Source organism: Xiphophorus hellerii, chromosome 23, assembly GCF_003331165.1.
Source record: "Xiphophorus hellerii strain 12219 chromosome 23, Xiphophorus_hellerii-4.1, whole genome shotgun sequence".
Classification (NCBI taxonomy): Eukaryota; Metazoa; Chordata; class Actinopteri; order Cyprinodontiformes; family Poeciliidae; genus Xiphophorus; species Xiphophorus hellerii.
Window position 1 is genome coordinate 11,145,572 of NC_045694.1, and position 18,434 is coordinate 11,164,005.

Sequence of the window (18,434 nt, forward strand, 5' to 3'; positions counted from 1 at the left end):
AATTAATAACATAATTAATACAGAAATGTATTATTTTAATGGAATGCACCCCTTTTAATTAAACTGAAATTTGTATAAATAAGTTTTATATGAATTCTACAAAGGAAAATAATGGCATGAAATGTTTGTGGATGAATTTTTGAAAGATTCTACATGAATTTGTGCTTGAGGCCGCAAAGTGTTATTGCTGCAGATTTTTCCTTGAGTCCTTCCTTTTTTATAAGGTTATAAGAGGACAAAACAATACCTATTTGTCTAACCAAAAACCTTTAAGAAGCAGATAACAACAGAGTTCAATGGTAAAATGGTGGACCAAAATGTATTTTAAAATTCAGAACATTCATTCTCAATAGATTTTGTTTTTGTTTGTCCTGCATATCGTGACCCAAGCAAGCAAAAAACAAACACCTTTGCTCAGTCAGGAGCCAGGGCATCATCTTTTTGCAAGCAGAATACACAGGATAAATTATAAAATAAATGATGTGTTAGAATATTGTCCCTTTGTATTGCTCTTTTCCACTAGCGGAACAAGACAGAGTCGGGCCGGGGGGCAGGGCTAATGACCCGGCCCTTTATACCCAAATAATAAAGCTCATGATAATTTAACTTTACAACATAGACATTCCCGCAACAGCGGAGCTTACAAGTTTCACCACCACAGAGAGCAACTATATCATTCTGAAATCCATCCGACATGAAGTACAACAAACCAAGAGAACAACAGAAACATCAGAGTACTGGTCACTAATGATGAAACGACACAAATTAAATTAATTCAGAACGGTTCTGAACGGATGGGTTCGGATCATTTTGACACTTTATGAATTTCAACTCAGAGCCTGAAGCCTGGTTGACTCATTGAACCGCCGCCGTTCACACAAACTGGACAATTTGGAAGATGCTCTTCCAGGCGGCTCCAATGTAAACCTTAACTATAAACGCCATACTGATGTCTTGGCTCAAAAACGCTCTCAACCAGAACACTCATGTTAACTTAGTCCGTAGAAATGCTGTAGCTAGTTTGCCATCTGTTACCAAGTGACTGATGATGACGTTGGTAGACAGCTGGTGAAAAGCTTTACCCAAAATACACTTGGAGACACTATGGACGATCCACTTGTAATTTTGTGTGCCATAAAGTTAAATGTAAGAGTGAAAATAAAGCCAGTCATGTAGCACAACATTTTATTCAATATTTTACACCCACTATGTCACTAAAATTAGTTGGTCTTGTAAAGATTTTAGCAACCATGAGTCAACAATGACTGGGGCAGCATACTATATAATCTGTTGGGGCACCACATTACATAATCCTACATACACCATACTCAACAGAGAGGGCCCGCTTTCTCCAGCTCTCATCAGACGTGATAAAGGCTTAGATCCTTGAAGTCATATTCTGCCTCCCATCCGGGCCCCATCTAGGCCCGGGCCGGGAGCCCGCCGCCCCCCCAGCTTCCCCTGAACCTCCGCCTCTGCTCTTTTCCCTTCCTTTCTAAGAGGGAGAACAAACGGTTATACAAAAACAGCTTAAAATAACCAAAACAGGTGTCTGTAAGTATATAGAACTTTTATTCAATACAACTCTGCCTCTGTTCAGAATCCACTGCAGGTTCCCGAACAGAAAACCCAGAATCATTCTTTACTGTCAAATATCTAATAGGCTCCATTCTGGTGTTGGTGAAAACGAAATATGTCAAATTTGTTCACTTCCTTCTTTGGCAGAAAAAAACAGAGTGCAGCTTATAGCAATATTCACTAACACAATGAGAAATAAAAGGGTATTACAGTCACAAACACAAAGCACAGCAGCTACAGGTAGACCTACAGCTTTTCTGGTTATTTCCTTTCAAGTCCAACATGTCTTTGCAGATAAAGACCAAAGACCTATATATTCTATAAACAGAGGTGTTATCGCTAAAGCACAACAGCCTTGATGGAAAGTCCTGTTACAAAGCTCTCCAGTCTTGACAGAGATGGCAATAATTATGTCAGAGTTGTTTATGTACTTCAGCTGGAGGCATCTTTTGTAGATCTTTCTGGACTTGAAATCTGTGCTTTAGTTCAGGATGTTTAAATACAATCTATTTTACCTCTACTCCAGTATTGTGAAGAAATAAAGCTCCTTATTGAGCCAACTAGAGAGAGTGGGAAACTCCATCTTTTCCAGGATAGTTAAAGCACTGAGACCAGTGCAGACACGAAGTTCACTGGTTTTCTTCAGATATTTCCCTTTTCATTTCAAAAAACAAACAAATTTTTACAGGTATATATTTAATCACATGGTACATTATCACACATATTTGTGTTAAATGTAGCATTGTTACACAGCTGGCTTAGTCCATGAAATTGTATTTTAATTTCATTTCAGCTTGCTTAAACACAATGTACAAATGTACACACTGGTGCCTGACTGCAGAAGGTCGTCCACATATGTGGAGTCAGGCTGTTTTGACACAGAAATTAAGAAAAAAACTGTGCCACTGTTCATGTTTAGAAGAAGGAATAATAGCCCATGTCAGTTTTCTTCTGTTTCTTCCATCTGCTTAAAGGGTCCTCAGCGAGTTTCCCTGCAGCGTTTAATGTCCGTAGAGGCAATGGAGGAGCAACAACAGAATGCTGAAGGCAGCCTGAAGCATTTGGTTGAGAAGTGGGGCCAAATTTGGGAGACTATTGGAGGGAAGAGTGTCATGGCCCACCAGTAGTTCATTTCCCAGAGCCTGAAATGGAGAAAAATGTAAATATAGCATAATGTTGAAGGGGAAAAATTATACAAAATTCCCATTTTGGACATTTTGAAGTTTTCGTACTTCCGTTTGGGTCTTTACTGCTTCTAAAAACAGCCAAGTGCTTCAAAACTACTCAGCCAATTTTTGGAAAAAGGAACGGTTTCAAAAACATCTGGTTTGTAATGTCACAAATCAGCAGGTACAGAAGCCCATGGGAAGCCCAGCTGGTTACTTAGCAAATCCAGCAAAGCTCAATCCGTCACCTAGCAACATAAGCAGAGCTCCACAACATTTGGTCAGCTGGTTTTACTGCTGTATGCACAGTACAATGGCTGCTGGAAAGGACAAGTGTGCTATTGTTGATTTACCATCCAGAAGCCATTAATTTATACATGTTATTCTTTTTCTGTATTGAAACAGAGTTGTACAACTACCTGATATGTTTTGCTTAATAGTTTATTAGATAATTATATAAAGGTTCCATGAGCTCATAAAATTATAAAGAGTAAATAAACAAGGTATTCACTGAGTAATTTGGGGTCAGCTATTTTTTTTCTAAATTCCCACATTTTCTTTCAAGTTGTTTGTGTGGAAACATGTTTAGTACTGTGTAATGCAACTGGAAAACTGTCACCAATGATGCCAAAGTTGCCATAAGCTCCTGAGTCTCCAATCATTCTAAAGTAAAGTACTATTTCCCAGTTTTTAAAGAGTATAGACTGCATTTGACCAAGTGAACATACAAACACTGACCAAAGTTAAACTATGTAATTTAAAAGAGATTCTTTGAAAGGTAGTCAAAAATGTAAGATTTATGACTTTTTTTCATTTGACAGAATTTATTTTTGAGCATTTTCTCAGATTTTTTTGGCAAGCATAGACTAGAAGTTCATAGACTTGCCTAACCTGGAAATGGATATTTTAAATGTAGAGTATTTCAAAGCAAATGCAGATTATTTTATATACATTTTTTTTATTTCTGATATATTATGATTTTTTAATGTTTTTTAAACTAAAATTGTACCTTCATTTTTTTTCTAAAAATATTGCTAAGGTCTACTATTGCATGTTACCTTCTAAAAAGCCAAATCTATCAAAACACTTAAAATTAGGAGGAGATAATAGACAAATAATAAATGTATTTATTGGTGATAGTTTGATTTTGAGTATTGGAAGTAATTTGAAGTACCATAAACAGTATCTCAGACACACAGTATGGGTTATCTGTGCAACTTTGGGTGCTAAAAGTATTACACATATAAACCCAAGAAACATGGCTTTAAGCCATGCTACAGTGACTCTTGAGGATATTCAGAGATGAAATTTATGCTTTGATCAACAGACAACTTAGCAGCAATAATTCATCGTGCTGCAATGGCTAGCAACATTTTTGCTCTATCAGCCAGGATGAGAACAAATTTATGTAAATGCGCTACATGTAATACATTTGTTGAAATAGGTTTGTGCTTTGTCTAGAACTGTGAGTTCTAGATCAAAATCTAGAATTAATTTGCATTAATTCTAGATTTTGGTCATGACATAGTGAAGGGGCTGCTGTGGTGAATATGACATAAAGCGTGTGCACACCTGTGTAGGTATTATAGGTTCCAGAATGTTTCCCATAGTTTCAGTGGTTTGTGGTTGGGAAGTGCTGCTCCATCTGTCTCCTCCACTGTGGCTGGGTGTGCTGAGAGGAGTTTGCTGCTCTGATTCTCTTCCAAACATTTTCAAAGCATTTTCTGAAACACAATATAATAAAACATGTACTATCAGAGTTAATCAATTTATTGTCTTATTTACTCTTTCCCTGAAAGTTTAATTCAATTATTTCACCTCCAAATTTTTCTGATTTTAATTGCCAAAACTTCTAGTTGCCAAAACAATTTTGGACAGGGACAGCAAAGGGGAAAAACAGCAAGTACTCAGTCTTAACACGTATAGACTGCATCTGCATCTTCGCATTGACCTCATTAACTGTTAAGCCATTGGGACTGGCTAAATAATGCTGAGATCCCTCTTTCTCTGTCTTTTCCAGGCAGGAGGCCCGGGAAAAGAGTTGCCAAAGATTTACCATCGCAACACAAGCAAGGAAAAAAAGACTCAAATAGGTCAGTAAGAAGGACGTTAATTATTTACACTTTAGGGAATAGGTCATGAGAGGTCTAAAGCTAAAGCAACTAAGATGGAAAATTGAGGAGATGCAGCAGAAGAACAGAAAATGCCATTAATCTACAAACGTACTTTAAAAGTTCAATAATTAAATTAAAATTTACCTTTTTGCTAACTATGACAACCTTTGATAATAGTTTTTCAATTGTGATAGCTAATAAAATGCTAATTAAAAGTTTTATTGTCTGTCAAATGGATGTTTGTTTGATCTTATGACATTATGTGTTACTCACAAATTCTTTTTAGGCCTTTTCTGATCAGTCTTTTCCTCCATGCTCTACAAGATTATTAGTTACAGATTATTAGTTACAGTTATGACCTTTGTTATGAAAGGTCATAACAAAGAATATCACGGTCCACTCCACCTCAGTAGGTAGCTATACACCCGAAACCACAATAAACTGTAAGAATACTGAACTGCTTGGTACAGAGCAAAAAAAGACAAGTCTACTGGCGCTCACATCATAGTCAACCATTTTCTTCTCCTGTTATCAGTTGTTTTCAATTAGAAAGGCAAACTCTGGATTTTTCTAGACTAAAAAAGGCAGTTATTTTGTAAAATAATTCTTGGTTTTTCATACTGAAGAGAGAGATTTATCTCTTTCATCACAATTGTACAATGATGTGTTGCCCTTTAGTTAATGGTTTCCTAGTTACCTGCACTTGAATGAATTATGGCTGCATCACCTGATGATAAAATGATGAAGGTAGTCAAATTACTTCAGTGACATAACAATGGTTCCATCCTTCATGTGAACATTGTATAGTTAAATCACAGGAGCACACATATAAGATGACCTTGATTGCAGGACGCTGTTAGTCATCATGAATGTTTTTTTATAGCACATCAACTATCTGAGACTCCCAAAGGTTAACTGAGCTAATGGAACAGGTATGGCTTAAATTGCAATATAAAGACTAAAAGCAGACCGCAAAGTTGTAATACAAGGCCATATTACATTTGTTCCTTTCAAACATGTAAAATGAGACCCCCTGTTTTGAACCTATTTCAATCATGCGTATCTATTAAAGTTCTGCAGCTAAGCAGAAACAGATACATATGAAATGGACAAAATGTGGTTTTTACACTGAATGCCTTTCATTTGTGGCTCAGTTTGGAAATGAATTACATCTCATTAGAGCACAAGATTCTTCAGCAATAAAACTTGTAACTGCGCATTCATATTGATGGTACTGACACACACCACCTTCCTAAAGACTGTTGCGGACAGGGTTTCCCCAATTCCTGTACCTTCAATGCATCAGCCAGGAAATAATCTTAATTTTTAAAAAAAATGCCAGTGCTAAACGGCAATCAACATCATAAAGTGAAATGGCTTGTTATTTATACCAGTCATTTCCAGCCTGCAGTTTAGCAAAAATAGAAACCGGGGTTTAAATCAGACAAGATGTCTTTGACTTAATAACTGAGGGTAAAATAATGGCCCATTTGTTACTGTAATCATAAGTATTCAAATCAAGAACAACACCAGCTTTTTCCAGTTTTCAGACAGACAAAAGATAACAAACTAACTCAATGACTGAACTGAAAAAGAGTTCTAATCACTAGGGATACTCCTGTACTTTTTTTTCATATGAAAAAGTAAAATCAGTACATTTGGTTGGAAATAATATGCAGTGACCTCACATTTGCAGGGCCACTTACTTGTAATTCATAGGAACCGACTCTGTGAACTCTCGGGTAGCATTATCAAGGTAAGCAGACAAGGGGGATACTAATAGTGAGGACGAACTGGGCATGTAAATGGAAAACAGAGCAAGCGCATGCTGATAATGCTCCTAAACCCACAAAATGCCTGATTTAAATATATCTCGATTTGTTTCTGTTGAAGCCTGCTGGGAAACATCTGTCTAGCAGAATCCAAACAACTTCGTCCTATCACTTTTTGCAGCCACAAAGTGCTCTTTGATTTTCACATCAAGTCTATTTGAATCCTTCCTGTTTCAGCTTATATGTATGATTCACTCTGATTAGTGAGTATGATTTTCCTGTTTCCTTCAAAAAACAAATTTGCTCTGCAGTGCGATTATGCATTTAAAAGAATATCAGACAAACAAAAATCACAATGAGCTTTATCTTACCTCTTGTTTCTATGCAGCTACTTATCATATATAATAATACAGTATGTCCAGAAGCTATTCAGCATAAACAAATAAAATGCTTCATGCAGCTTTAAGTTATTTCTTTGTAAAATCTGATTAGGATAAAAACAGCAGGTATACCGTGCCAGTGGTAGATTGGATTTCATTTTGCTTTCAAACCTGCCTTAATTCTGTGTGGTAAAGATTGACTGAGGTGTTGGAAACATTTCTCAGAGATTTTGAGTCATGACGTGATAGCAGCACACAGCTACTGCAGAGTTGTAGCTGCACATCGTTGATACAAATCTGCTGTTCCACCACATCACAAAGATGTTCAATTGGATTAAGACCAGGTGACCGTGGAAACCACAGGAGCACAGTGAATTCATTGTCATACTACAGAAATCAGTTTGAGCTTTGTGACATGGTGCATCATCCTGCCAGAAGATGAACATACAGTTATTACGAAGAAATGGCAGTTCAGCAACAACTGAACTGCCAGTTGAGCAATCTTAGGGTTGTTCAGCAACAACCCTAAGATTGCCTATGGCCTAAGTGCAGCACACTTTGGGTCCACTAAGTCACCCCTACCAGTACACCTCTATCCACAGCCTGAACCACTGATACATGGCAGGATAGAGTCATGATTTCATGCTGCTTATACCATATTCTGACTCTACAAACTGAATGTTACAGCTTTAATCAAGAATGTTCAATCTAGGTAGTGTTTTTGCTGTCTTTCATAGTCAACTTTTGGTGAATCTGCTTGAATTGTAGCTTCAATTTGCTGTTTTTGTCTGCCCATTCTCATCTGAACAGTGACAACAAAATATGACATATTTGTTCAGACATCTCCTGCTTATTGGAAGCTTTCTCCTGACCAAGTTCTGAACAGCCAAGATATGGATAAAAATTGCAGCGACGTCAAGTTTCTGAAATACTCAGACTAGAACATGTGGAACTCACAATCATCATGCCATTAAAGTAATCTCATTTCGTTCCTGTCAAACTGAGCATCTTTGTCCTGATGCTCAGTTTGACTATGGTCTTCCTCATGCCTTGATGCCTGAATGCATTAAGTTACTGCAAAGTGATTGATCTGAAAAAGTGTGTTTAGTCTGGAATCACAACTTTGGGCAATTGAATTATAGAATTAAATATTTTATTTTTATCATAAAGAAACATAAACACTCTAGTGCAAAAATCATTAGTTTGTGTTGCAGTCATTAAGAGATTTCTTTGAAAGAGAAGCTCAGAAGCAATCAGAATCAAACTGTCAAAGCAAATTAGCAAGATATTTTTTTTTTTCCACGTATCCAGACCAATTCAACTAACTAAAGCTGTAGCGCATGTCTAATGTTGGCTTGTAAAGTTGTTCATCACTGTGTCCTTGAATTTGAATGATCTTTTTTCTGCACCGTATAACTGTTGAAGATGCTGTGCCTGTAAAGACAATTAGTTGCTTAAAATATCTGGTTTGAATGATTTAGTTGGATAATGATATTTAATCAATTTTATGCAATACATGTCAGTCAAGTGATAAACTTTATATATATATATATACAATACAGCCTTATGTCCCGTTTGTTCCATACAAAAGAATGGCACAAGCAATTATTTCAATTAATGTGATTCTTTCCCATGATGTGCATGTCAGTTTCTTCTTAGTTGGTGTGCATAAAAGAATTAGAATTAAATTATTTCACATTTCTGAATAATACAATTTAGATTTTGGTTACTTTAGCAGTTATTGTTGAAGGGCTAATTATGCAATGATCAGCAGCAGATGTCCAACAGGATTGAAATAATAGTGTTTCTGTAATATTATTTGTGGAAAAATGTCTGACTAACTTTGCACAAGTCACAAAAAGCTCAGGAAGTCATTCAGTATGACAGCAGAGAGCTTACAATGGAGTTCCATTACCGCAAAGTTTGTGAGGAGAGCTTCAACTTCAGATTCAAGGTCTTCTGAGTGTGGAAAAACTGAAGCTTGTCAAATATTTTATAACCATGAAGTTGCAGTTAAGAAACCTGCTGCATATTTAAATCAGTTCAGGGTTGTTTTACAACATTTTTCATCAAAATATATCCTATGCCATTCACTTTGTCGACTTTTGTGACTAATTAGGTACAGTCAGTTAAAGCCAAAGGGGTTTAACAACCAGGGCCTGAGGCCAGAAAATAAACAGCAAGAGTCAGAACAAAACAGAAATAAGCCATGTGCTAAATTTCTACAATTCATGACAGAACTAAGCTGTTTATGATTGAAAGAAAATGCTGAAAAAAACCTGTAAGTGGAACATAATCATATTTAACAGAAATAAAGGTTTTCAAACATCTATGTGTGTTTAATTAATACACTTCCAGAAATATATATGCTTTTCTATAATATTCTAATCTATTGAATGTACAGTATATGTAGTCTCATTTCTCACCAAAATAGACAAAATGAGAGTATAGATTCTTAAAATGTTTTCACACCCTAATAATGTCTTTTTCAATTTTGTCATATTAGAAGTACACATTATGACAGACAATAGAGATCAAAAAGATCGAAATCTGAAAAGCCTGCCATTCATATGTATACATATGTTCACATCCCTCCAGAGTCAGTTCTTTGTAGAACCACTTTTTGCTGAGATCGCAGCTGCAGTCTTACTTTCTACTGACTTTGAACATCTCCAGATGGAAATCTTTGCCTATGTTTCATTGTAAAACACCTCAAGCTCAGTCAAATCGGAAGGAAAACATCTGTGACAATAATTTTAACTGAATTTAGGTCTGGACACTGTCAGAGTGTAGCCTTTCTTTATGTAAGACTTTCACATAAAGTCCCTAAAAACCCAATGTAATTTGTGGTTGTGATGAAGAATGAAAAGGTTTCCAAAGCACTCTAGATAGATGCTAAACGTGCTCAGTTGCTATTGACTCACGGAGACAGCTATTGTCTGTGAAAAATCCCAGGAAGTGATCGCATTCATCCCTCGTACTTCCACTTGGTGAGCAGGAGCACCATGGAGCCACGTTGGATGTAGAGTTGTCAACATAGTTGGGAGTTATGGTGCTTCCTGCAGACAGACAGCACCAGAGTTCGATTAGTATTAAATATTCATTATTCTCAGAATTGTTACACTGCATTTCTAAACATTAATGGACACTGCATTTCCTGTTCTGTTGTGAGGAGATAATGACATTGTAATATTAGAAGTCTGAGAGAGTGTGCACTGGTTTAATACTATAATTCTACCATTTTAAGTCTTGGTTGTGTTTTTAATCAGCATGGTTGAGGTGGGTTTCCAATTGCTTTAGTACATACCAGGCAGGATTGAAAATGCCAAGTGAGTGTTTCTGCTAAGGGGCACTATTTAAAGTTATTGAAATGCATTAGGTCAGTGTAGGAAATGAGGCAGTCATTTTTTTCCTTTTACAGAGTCTTATAAAAGAGATTGCACCTTACCTTATATAAAAGACCTTTCAACATATGTATATATATGTTTACCTAGAGAGATGCTCACCCTAAACTTTTGTTTTGTTTTATTTTTTATTTTTTATCAAGTCTCCCACTCACTCTTAATGTGTTTTGTGTACATTAATTCTTCTTCAAGCAAGCTCCTGCTCGTTCCTATTTGTTTTCCTCTTTCCATCTCTCACACGACATATGGTGCACACCTCCATTCACACATCACCATTTTCTCCTGAAGCATTTCTTATATCGCTTCGTTTTGCACATATTTTCCTTCTCTGAGTAACATCTGAAATGTCTGCCCACCTATAAGCCCTGTGTAGGCGAGGAGACACGCTCCATAGTTCCCCTCCTTGCAGCCACTGGCAGATGTTTTTGAGGGTTCGCAGTCAAACTGAAACTGTGCCAGACGAGACCTGCAAAAGCACAACAAGGGCACAAGTCAGCAGGAACATGACAGAAACTTGTAAAGTTTATACAGAATCTTTCCAGTTTTTTAAATGAATTATGTCGCTCTATCTTTAATTAACATGACATGAAAGATATATTGTTTGCAATGCTAAAGAGACTGAAACTACTGAACTGTAGACAGAAAGTGATAGAAAGAATAATATATTTCATCCCCCAGACCTGGGATCATTAGTAAAGCCCTGTGAGTGTAATGGGGCTGAGGAAAAATAATGGCCATGCACAGGAGATAGCAATGAGCAATAACTCTGATCCATCTGCTTCTCTGTCTGAACTAAATATTTAACAGGTTATTCCAACAGTCTTTCTGTGGGGTGGTTAATGCAATGGTGGCAGAAAGCTTTAAGGTAAAATAGTTATCCATTCTGCTGAATGAATTACTCTTTATTCATTTACCGCTTACTAAAAACAGATGGGAATTGCAATTCTATTACAGCCTAAAATCTATGCAAAACAATAAAATGCTCCAATTTTGCTCTGCTCTAACCTGCAAACATAGTCTGCATCACACATCTTCTTCTGTGTAATGCAATTAGGTCTTTCCCCACTTTCATAGGAACAGCTTGGCACAATGGTCTGCCTCCGACGCTCTGCGCAAGCCGTGTCCGTACAGGGGCAGAAGAGAAGCTCATGCGTATAGTCGGCAGGAACCCGGTCAAAAAACCTGCGTAGGGCCTTGTTGCATTTGGGCCGGTTGCACAAGCCAGACTTGGCAGTAGGTTTGATGCAAGCTGAGACGTATTCAGTGCGCAGCTTCTGGCACAAGTCGTCCACGTTGCAAGCCTTGGCTGCATCCAGGCACCGATTCACAGTTGTCATGCCAACGTCCGAGTCTGTGGATGAACGCAAGCTTAAAGTCAAGAAGTCAGTGGAAAAGTAATAGCAATATATCAAGAAACTTTTGTGTTTATGTAAATAAGTACGACCTGTGGCAGCTACTCAAATTACTCATCATTTGTGCTGAGATATTTTCCTTGACCTAAATATGTTCATGCGAACTTTCATTAACAGAAGAAAAACCACAGCCATCCAAGACTCTTTCAGATAGTGCTGAGATATACAGTATATGGGACCACAATAAAATTATTTCAAAACGTTTCCCACGTTGTTGTGAAATTTAATCTGCACAATGTATATGGGCAGGATAAAAATAACACAAGTATGGACAACCTTAACAAAACATAAACTGACACTGAAAGTAAATCAGAAGCACTTTCTGATTTATTTTCACCAAGAGTTATAAAAAAATCCTCCTCAATTGCCATCTTCCTTCAATGCTTTGTCTGGGATTTTTCCCATTGAGTTTAACTTAAAAAAAAGTCAAGTTTATCATGCCTGTCTTGTATTTATGAGTTTCAAAAACTCCAGAGATTTTTTTTATAAAAAATCTTATTATTTCATAGGAATGAATTGCTCCTGAAAAGGAACTTTTATTAAATTAAATCGAGAAGACAATGTCACGCGGACAAAACTGTTTTACTGGATGAAAAATTTGTGTGAAACCATCAAACTTATGTCTCAAAAGGTAAAATCACATAGCATCTAAAATGTTTAGATCAAACTTCAGTGTGAGAGCATTTGTGAGGAATTTATTATCACACAAATAGTTGAGAAGGGCTCTGTAAGAAAACTGGGCTGCATCTTCATATCATCATAGCATTTTTAGGGTTGTTTGAGGGTAGGAAGAAAAACTGGCTAAAAGAGCAGATAATCCTTTTTCTTTGAGGATTCCAGACATTATTGTAAAAGAAAATAAATGCATACTTATCTGTCTGCAATCTTTGTCACTACCAGAAATGGAATGTCCAATATTCTCTATTTTTGTTTTGGTTTCATTAATATGTTGTGTGATTTTATTGTTTAGAAAGCCTTAGGCTACGAAGGAAACACAGGATACTGCATAACTAAAAATCTGTTGGTTAAACCAAATTCCCCATTAGCATGCTGTAACACACAAAGATTATTATGTTTTTTTCGAGCCTGGAATATAAAGGAGCTTTGTATCCAAAAATACTCACAAGTCAAACAAATAACTTTGATTTTGGAAGTTATACAAATATTTAGACATTTTCTTACATGACTGCAAGAGATCTTTGTTTGTCTTAGGCATGTTTCCAGGGAAGTCAGTGGATTATGTGCCTTATTCCCACAACAAAATATCTTTGAAGGATGAAATGCTATAAACAACAGGGGGAAAGGTAATAAGAGGAAGCTAGCTAACCTGCTGTAATAGAAGCCAAGCGAACATAATCATAATCCCTCTGCACTGTCTCGTAGGGATAACTTTCCACAAGGTTGAGTCCTGAAAGAATAACAGATGGCCTAAATTAATGATCAGAGAATGAAGCAAAAATGTAGAAAATAAATATGTTTATATTTAGTCACTGAAAGATCCCAAAGGATGAATTCATAAATTAATCATTTAACTTGGTTAGTCACTGTGTCTTTGATTTATTAAAACATTCTTTCTAAAATGAAAAAAATTACAGACCATGAATGATGGACTGATGAAGACTCCAGTAGATGCTGAGGCAGTTCTTTTCCTTCTTCATCCCTCGTTTGCACTGGCAGCCGCGTAATGGGCTGGACAGGAGGGCGGACACTGCGTTGGCACACTGGCTTCTGGCACCGGGGCCCAGCTTCATGCTGCCGTTGCCGGCCACACACTGCCGCAGAGTACGTAGGCGCGGACTACAAGTCTCATCACTGGAGCACGAGTCTCCAGCCACCAAACAGTCAGTTCCAGCCAGTAAAACGTCTAGCAGAGCTGTTTCAGAGGAAAAGAAATCATAGCAGAGAGCAAATGGATTAGGATATTTGAGGTCCGAAGTAAAACAATAAGATTAACTTAGGAAGATGAAAACAGAAAAAGTGAAAAGCCTTTTAAGGGATCAAACATGATCCCTTTCTATGGAGATGCTGAACAATTTGTTAAATAAGCCAGCAGCTTATTGTGAAAATGAGCAAATCCTGCAGTGGTTATGCCACTGCTCTCATACAACATGCTGAAAATGTAATGTGTGCTGCTCATCTTTAAAAGCTGGAATATATTAGAGATTTTAAACTTTGTGGAGCACTGAATCACCACATCCTATTGGCTTTAGGTCAATAACAAAAAAAATCCTGCAGTACTGGTGGGATCATTCATTTTTATACAAGAACAGTAAATTATATATTCTTAACAAGTGTCTTATAAAATTACTGGTTTTATCCATTCAATTTCAAAAAACTTTAACACTGGCAAAAATCTTAAGTGGAAATTGTGGCAAAACTTGAATATACTATTCTCTTTGATTTAATTGCATTATGCACTAACTGAGAGTAATTTATCCATAATTATTCTGAAAAAAATGCCCATTTGGCTTTTTAAGGACTAAACTTACAAACAAAATGAATGGATTTGTTATGTCTTTCAAATTATCCAAAGTGGACTTGTATAAGAAATAATAATTGTTGTATCATTCATTTATTTTATTTAAGTTTCACTGTATCATCTTCGTTTGAGGCTAGGAGCAAAAGGGTTAATTCTTAGGGAAGGTCTTTAGTAGAAACATTAGTTTAAATGCACATTTACATGCACATGGAATAATCTGAGTGAGAAGAGTGGTGACTCCGATGTATAGTTTTTATTTCCTATATAGGGTATGTTTGGGCAGCTATAATCTTTTACTAATCAAATAAGAGAAATGAATAATGGCTTTGAACAACAGTTCAAAGAGAGACACATACATTTCTTTGTCTGTCTTTAAAGGCCTTTAAAGTTTAAAGACCTTCTCCACTAATCTCTCTTTAATGAGCTGTACTATTGATTCCTGAAAACTTCATCAGTTTATTTATTTGTTTGTTTAATTTTAGGTATGTCTTAATGGTATCCTGGGTATCAGATAGGTCCTGATCAAGGCATTTTATAAATGACTCAAGTATAAGGAGGCTGGCTCTGTCTCCTGATACCTGTTCATGTACAATCTGCCAAGCTGGATTTGGGACAATGTGGCACCCTGTGTTGAAAGACTCTTTTGTGCATGCAAACGAAATTGATAGTTAGAAACACATCAACTTCAAGGTGTTACATGCCTTGTTTACATGGAAGTTGACTTTTTCCAAAATGAGTATTCTAGTTGTCTTTTGAAAAAAAAAAAAGTTACTTATACGGAAGAATAAAACTTTACCTATACAAAACAATAACCCCATAATATTTTGGTACATATGCCAGGCCTGTATGAGGCAATGCAATGCAGAGATTGAAAAATACTCAATTCAAAGATGACATGGAGCATTTATTTTCAGCTTTCTGCTGTTTGACTTTTCAAACTCCTTTTCAAAAGGATAACAGTATTTACATAAAAATCCAAGCATGTATGCACTGCAGCATGCATACAAAACAACAGAAACATTTCTTGGGGCTCCCAAAACCTTGCAGCCCTTGTGTTCCTGCATCTCTATGCCCTTTCTAAAATCTGGTTCAGCCACCTGTGAATTTATTTCAGCTGCACCCCTAGCAACCAGCGATTTCTACCTTTATTTTAACGTAGTACCAGGAAAATGTAAGTGTAATATACGAACATGACCTTAAACAGAGGAAATGAATTTAAAGTGTCATGTACAAATATTTAATACAAAAGAGAAAAGTAACTAAATTACTGCTGAGTTTAAAATAAAATTTGGAATTTGTGTTTACAGAAAAGCATTGTTTACTATTTAGCAGCTCATTAAAGGTAGATATATTTATATTTATGACTACACTATATGACTCCTTTAAATTTGTTATGATATTAATAATTCAGATGTCTGGTCTGTTTCTTGGAGTCAGCATAGCTCAACACAGAGCCAATTAGCCACCACAGCTCTAAGGGTAAGCATTAAAGCGTTGAGTAAAATACTTTCATTGAAATTTGATCATTTCCAAAATCTACATAAATCCTCCAAACTGATATAATGTTATTTTTTAATAAAAATAAGTAATACAAGAAAAAAAAAAAACAAGTATCAGAACAAGTCAAAAAACATGCAAAAAGACATAAAAAATTTCAATACCATTAAAATAATAAACACACACAAATAAACTACTTCTTGCCAAGAAGAAGCTCTAACAGTAAAGATTGTGCACATCATGGGAAAATTAGATTACTGTTACATCACAGCAAAAATATCTTTGAATAATTTTAATAAAGTTTGATGTAAGCTGTGTCTTGCATGACACAGGTCAAAGAAAAACCTTAATTAAGTGAAATATATTCAAATAATAGTGGCATTTATAAAAAAAAAAATTAACAACCTGTGGTGCATTTGTAAATTTATCAGGCATTTATAACTTTATCAAGTTATAACCAGTACAATTGGTTATAACTGGTTTCTGTAAGACATAGCAATATATCACACAATAGCTTGCCATATATCCATCACTCAGGTGCCAACAAGTTGAAAATTACTAACAAGATCACTGTATGTCTGATACTTTTGCAAAACATACAGATGAGATTTAAATCTCCTGAGTGCAACTCTTACCAATCCTTCATCGTGGAGGTTTGCATAAATGCATGTAGAATGCCTTTACGTCTTTTTTTCCCCTCATGATTAATAGTGAGTTATTTAGTTCAAAGAGCAAGAAAGAATGTTTCACTACTAAAGTTATTTTGGATAATTGGAACCTCACACTTTTTAATTTGCAGTACATTTTTACAATTTCAAATCTCCTGAATTCTCTTGCATCGAGTTTCATTTATTGTTAAGGTTGATGATCAGACATTTCTCTCCTGGTTAAGAATATGATGAGGCGTTTAAAGTGTCTGTTAGACTTGGTGAATTCTCGCTGTGACTTTGTTTTGTTTTAATCTATTTTGAGTAGTTTTGGTTCTGTCACTTAGACCACAGCTTTCCACACTTGTCTTCATTATTTTTTGTAGCTCCACAGTCAAAAAAGTAAAATGCTCTTATTCAAATAAGGCATTAATTAACTGTACTGTTAATTATTAACCAGAAAGGTACAAATTAAGCTGACTTTGTTTATTGTTACTACTACTAAAATGTCCAACTATCCAAAAAGCAGATCCTGTGTCAAGATTACTGGTGCTGAAGAAATGCAGCTTTGTGCATTACCCACACTCCTGCAATTCTAAAAATAATTCTCATAACATATTCCTAGGCATGATCTATCTAAAGCTGAGCAAATATTGAAATTTCATGTTATATATTTGTTTACTTGAGATATTATATTTTTGCTTACCATGTCCTTGTATAAAGATTTGTGTTTCACACAAATCTTCCCCAAGATTACACTGTGGTTATTTCCACAGAGGCATTCCTCTACTTACATTGCCTTGGATAAAAAATCACCTCCTTTGAATATGTTCACATTTTGTCAAGCTACAGCTCTAAATATCAAGTATTTGTATTTTATGTGATAGACCTACACAAAGTAGCCCATAATTGGGAGGTCAAAGCAAAAGGTAACATACTTTTTAAAATGTTTTTTACAAATAATAATCCAAAAGTATAGCATACATTTGTACTCAGCTCCATTTATTCTGATACCCCTAAATAAAATTTGTGAAACTTAGGAAAGAAACTTCTGTGCAGAGATGTGACCAAAATGCTAAATGTAGAAGGAAACCAACACTGCATACTATCCTGCACCCACTGTCTGCCCAACAATGCATGGAGGTGGCAGTATCATACTATGGGCTTGTTGCTCGTCAGTGAGGATGTAGAAGCTGATCAGAGTTGAACATGGATGGAGGGAGTTAAATTTCAACCTCTGAACAAAATCCAGTTGAAGCTGCAACGCACTTTTGACTGACACAAGGACTCATCTTGCAGCACGAGGATTTAGATTATAGCATATTCTTGTGTTAGATTGGCCAAGACTTAATTTAATTGAGAATCTTCTAGCGCCTGATGTGTTTTGTAGAATGGGCAAACAGTTCAGTCTCTGAATGTGAAGCAACACACCCCAAAACATTTTCAGATTTGACGTCAGTAAAGGATACAGTGGGGGAGGGATTGTTGTTATTTAAGCACAGAATAGTTTTTAGATTTGAATTAACAAAAAATGCTAAAACTATATATCATTTTTCTTAGATTTTATAATTATGCACTACCTATCATGTAAGTCTGAATTAAATACATTTCTAGTTTATGGGTGTAATGGGAGGAACAAATAATTGGACCTTTACCTAAACCACAGGGGTGTTTTGAGTCAATGATAACATAGGGTAGTTTAGCATATCCAATCCTGACAGAAAAGGAACCTATGCAAACTCAAAGGCCAGAGGTCGGATGAAAATCCATGACTGAAATCAGAGATCCTTCTTGTCTGGCTATACGTGTGTCACTTTGTGTTGCCTGGGCAGATGCTGCTATCAGCACCATACATCATGAATGCAAATGAGTTCCTTGATTTGACATTTCCAATAAGATCGTCTCAATCTACCAGTGGGTTTAGCCTATTAACTGTGTCAGTAATCGCTGTGTTCTAAGGTTCAGTAAGTCCTCAGTCTACCTGC

At 36.1% G+C, this 18,434-nt stretch overlaps 1 protein-coding gene across 1 annotated transcript in view; it reads right to left on the minus strand.

Moving 5' to 3' along the window:
• Nucleotides 1–1,171: 1,171 nt before the first annotated feature.
• The window catches only part of gfra4b (GDNF family receptor alpha 4b), a 49,032-nt gene continuing 31,769 nt past the window's right edge, over nt 1,172–18,434 (minus strand). Inside the window, exons 2-8 of the mRNA XM_032555776.1 lie at nt 13,424–13,699; nt 13,154–13,234; nt 11,420–11,765; nt 10,771–10,880; nt 9,935–10,069; nt 4,317–4,468; nt 1,172–2,720 (exon numbers count right to left, since the gene is read on the minus strand). Coding sequence (XP_032411667.1) covers nt 2,580–2,720; nt 4,317–4,468; nt 9,935–10,069; nt 10,771–10,880; nt 11,420–11,765; nt 13,154–13,234; nt 13,424–13,699 — 1,241 coding nt within the window. The 3' untranslated portion in view covers nt 1,172–2,579. The remainder of the gene's footprint in view (nt 2,721–4,316; nt 4,469–9,934; nt 10,070–10,770; nt 10,881–11,419; nt 11,766–13,153; nt 13,235–13,423; nt 13,700–18,434) is intronic.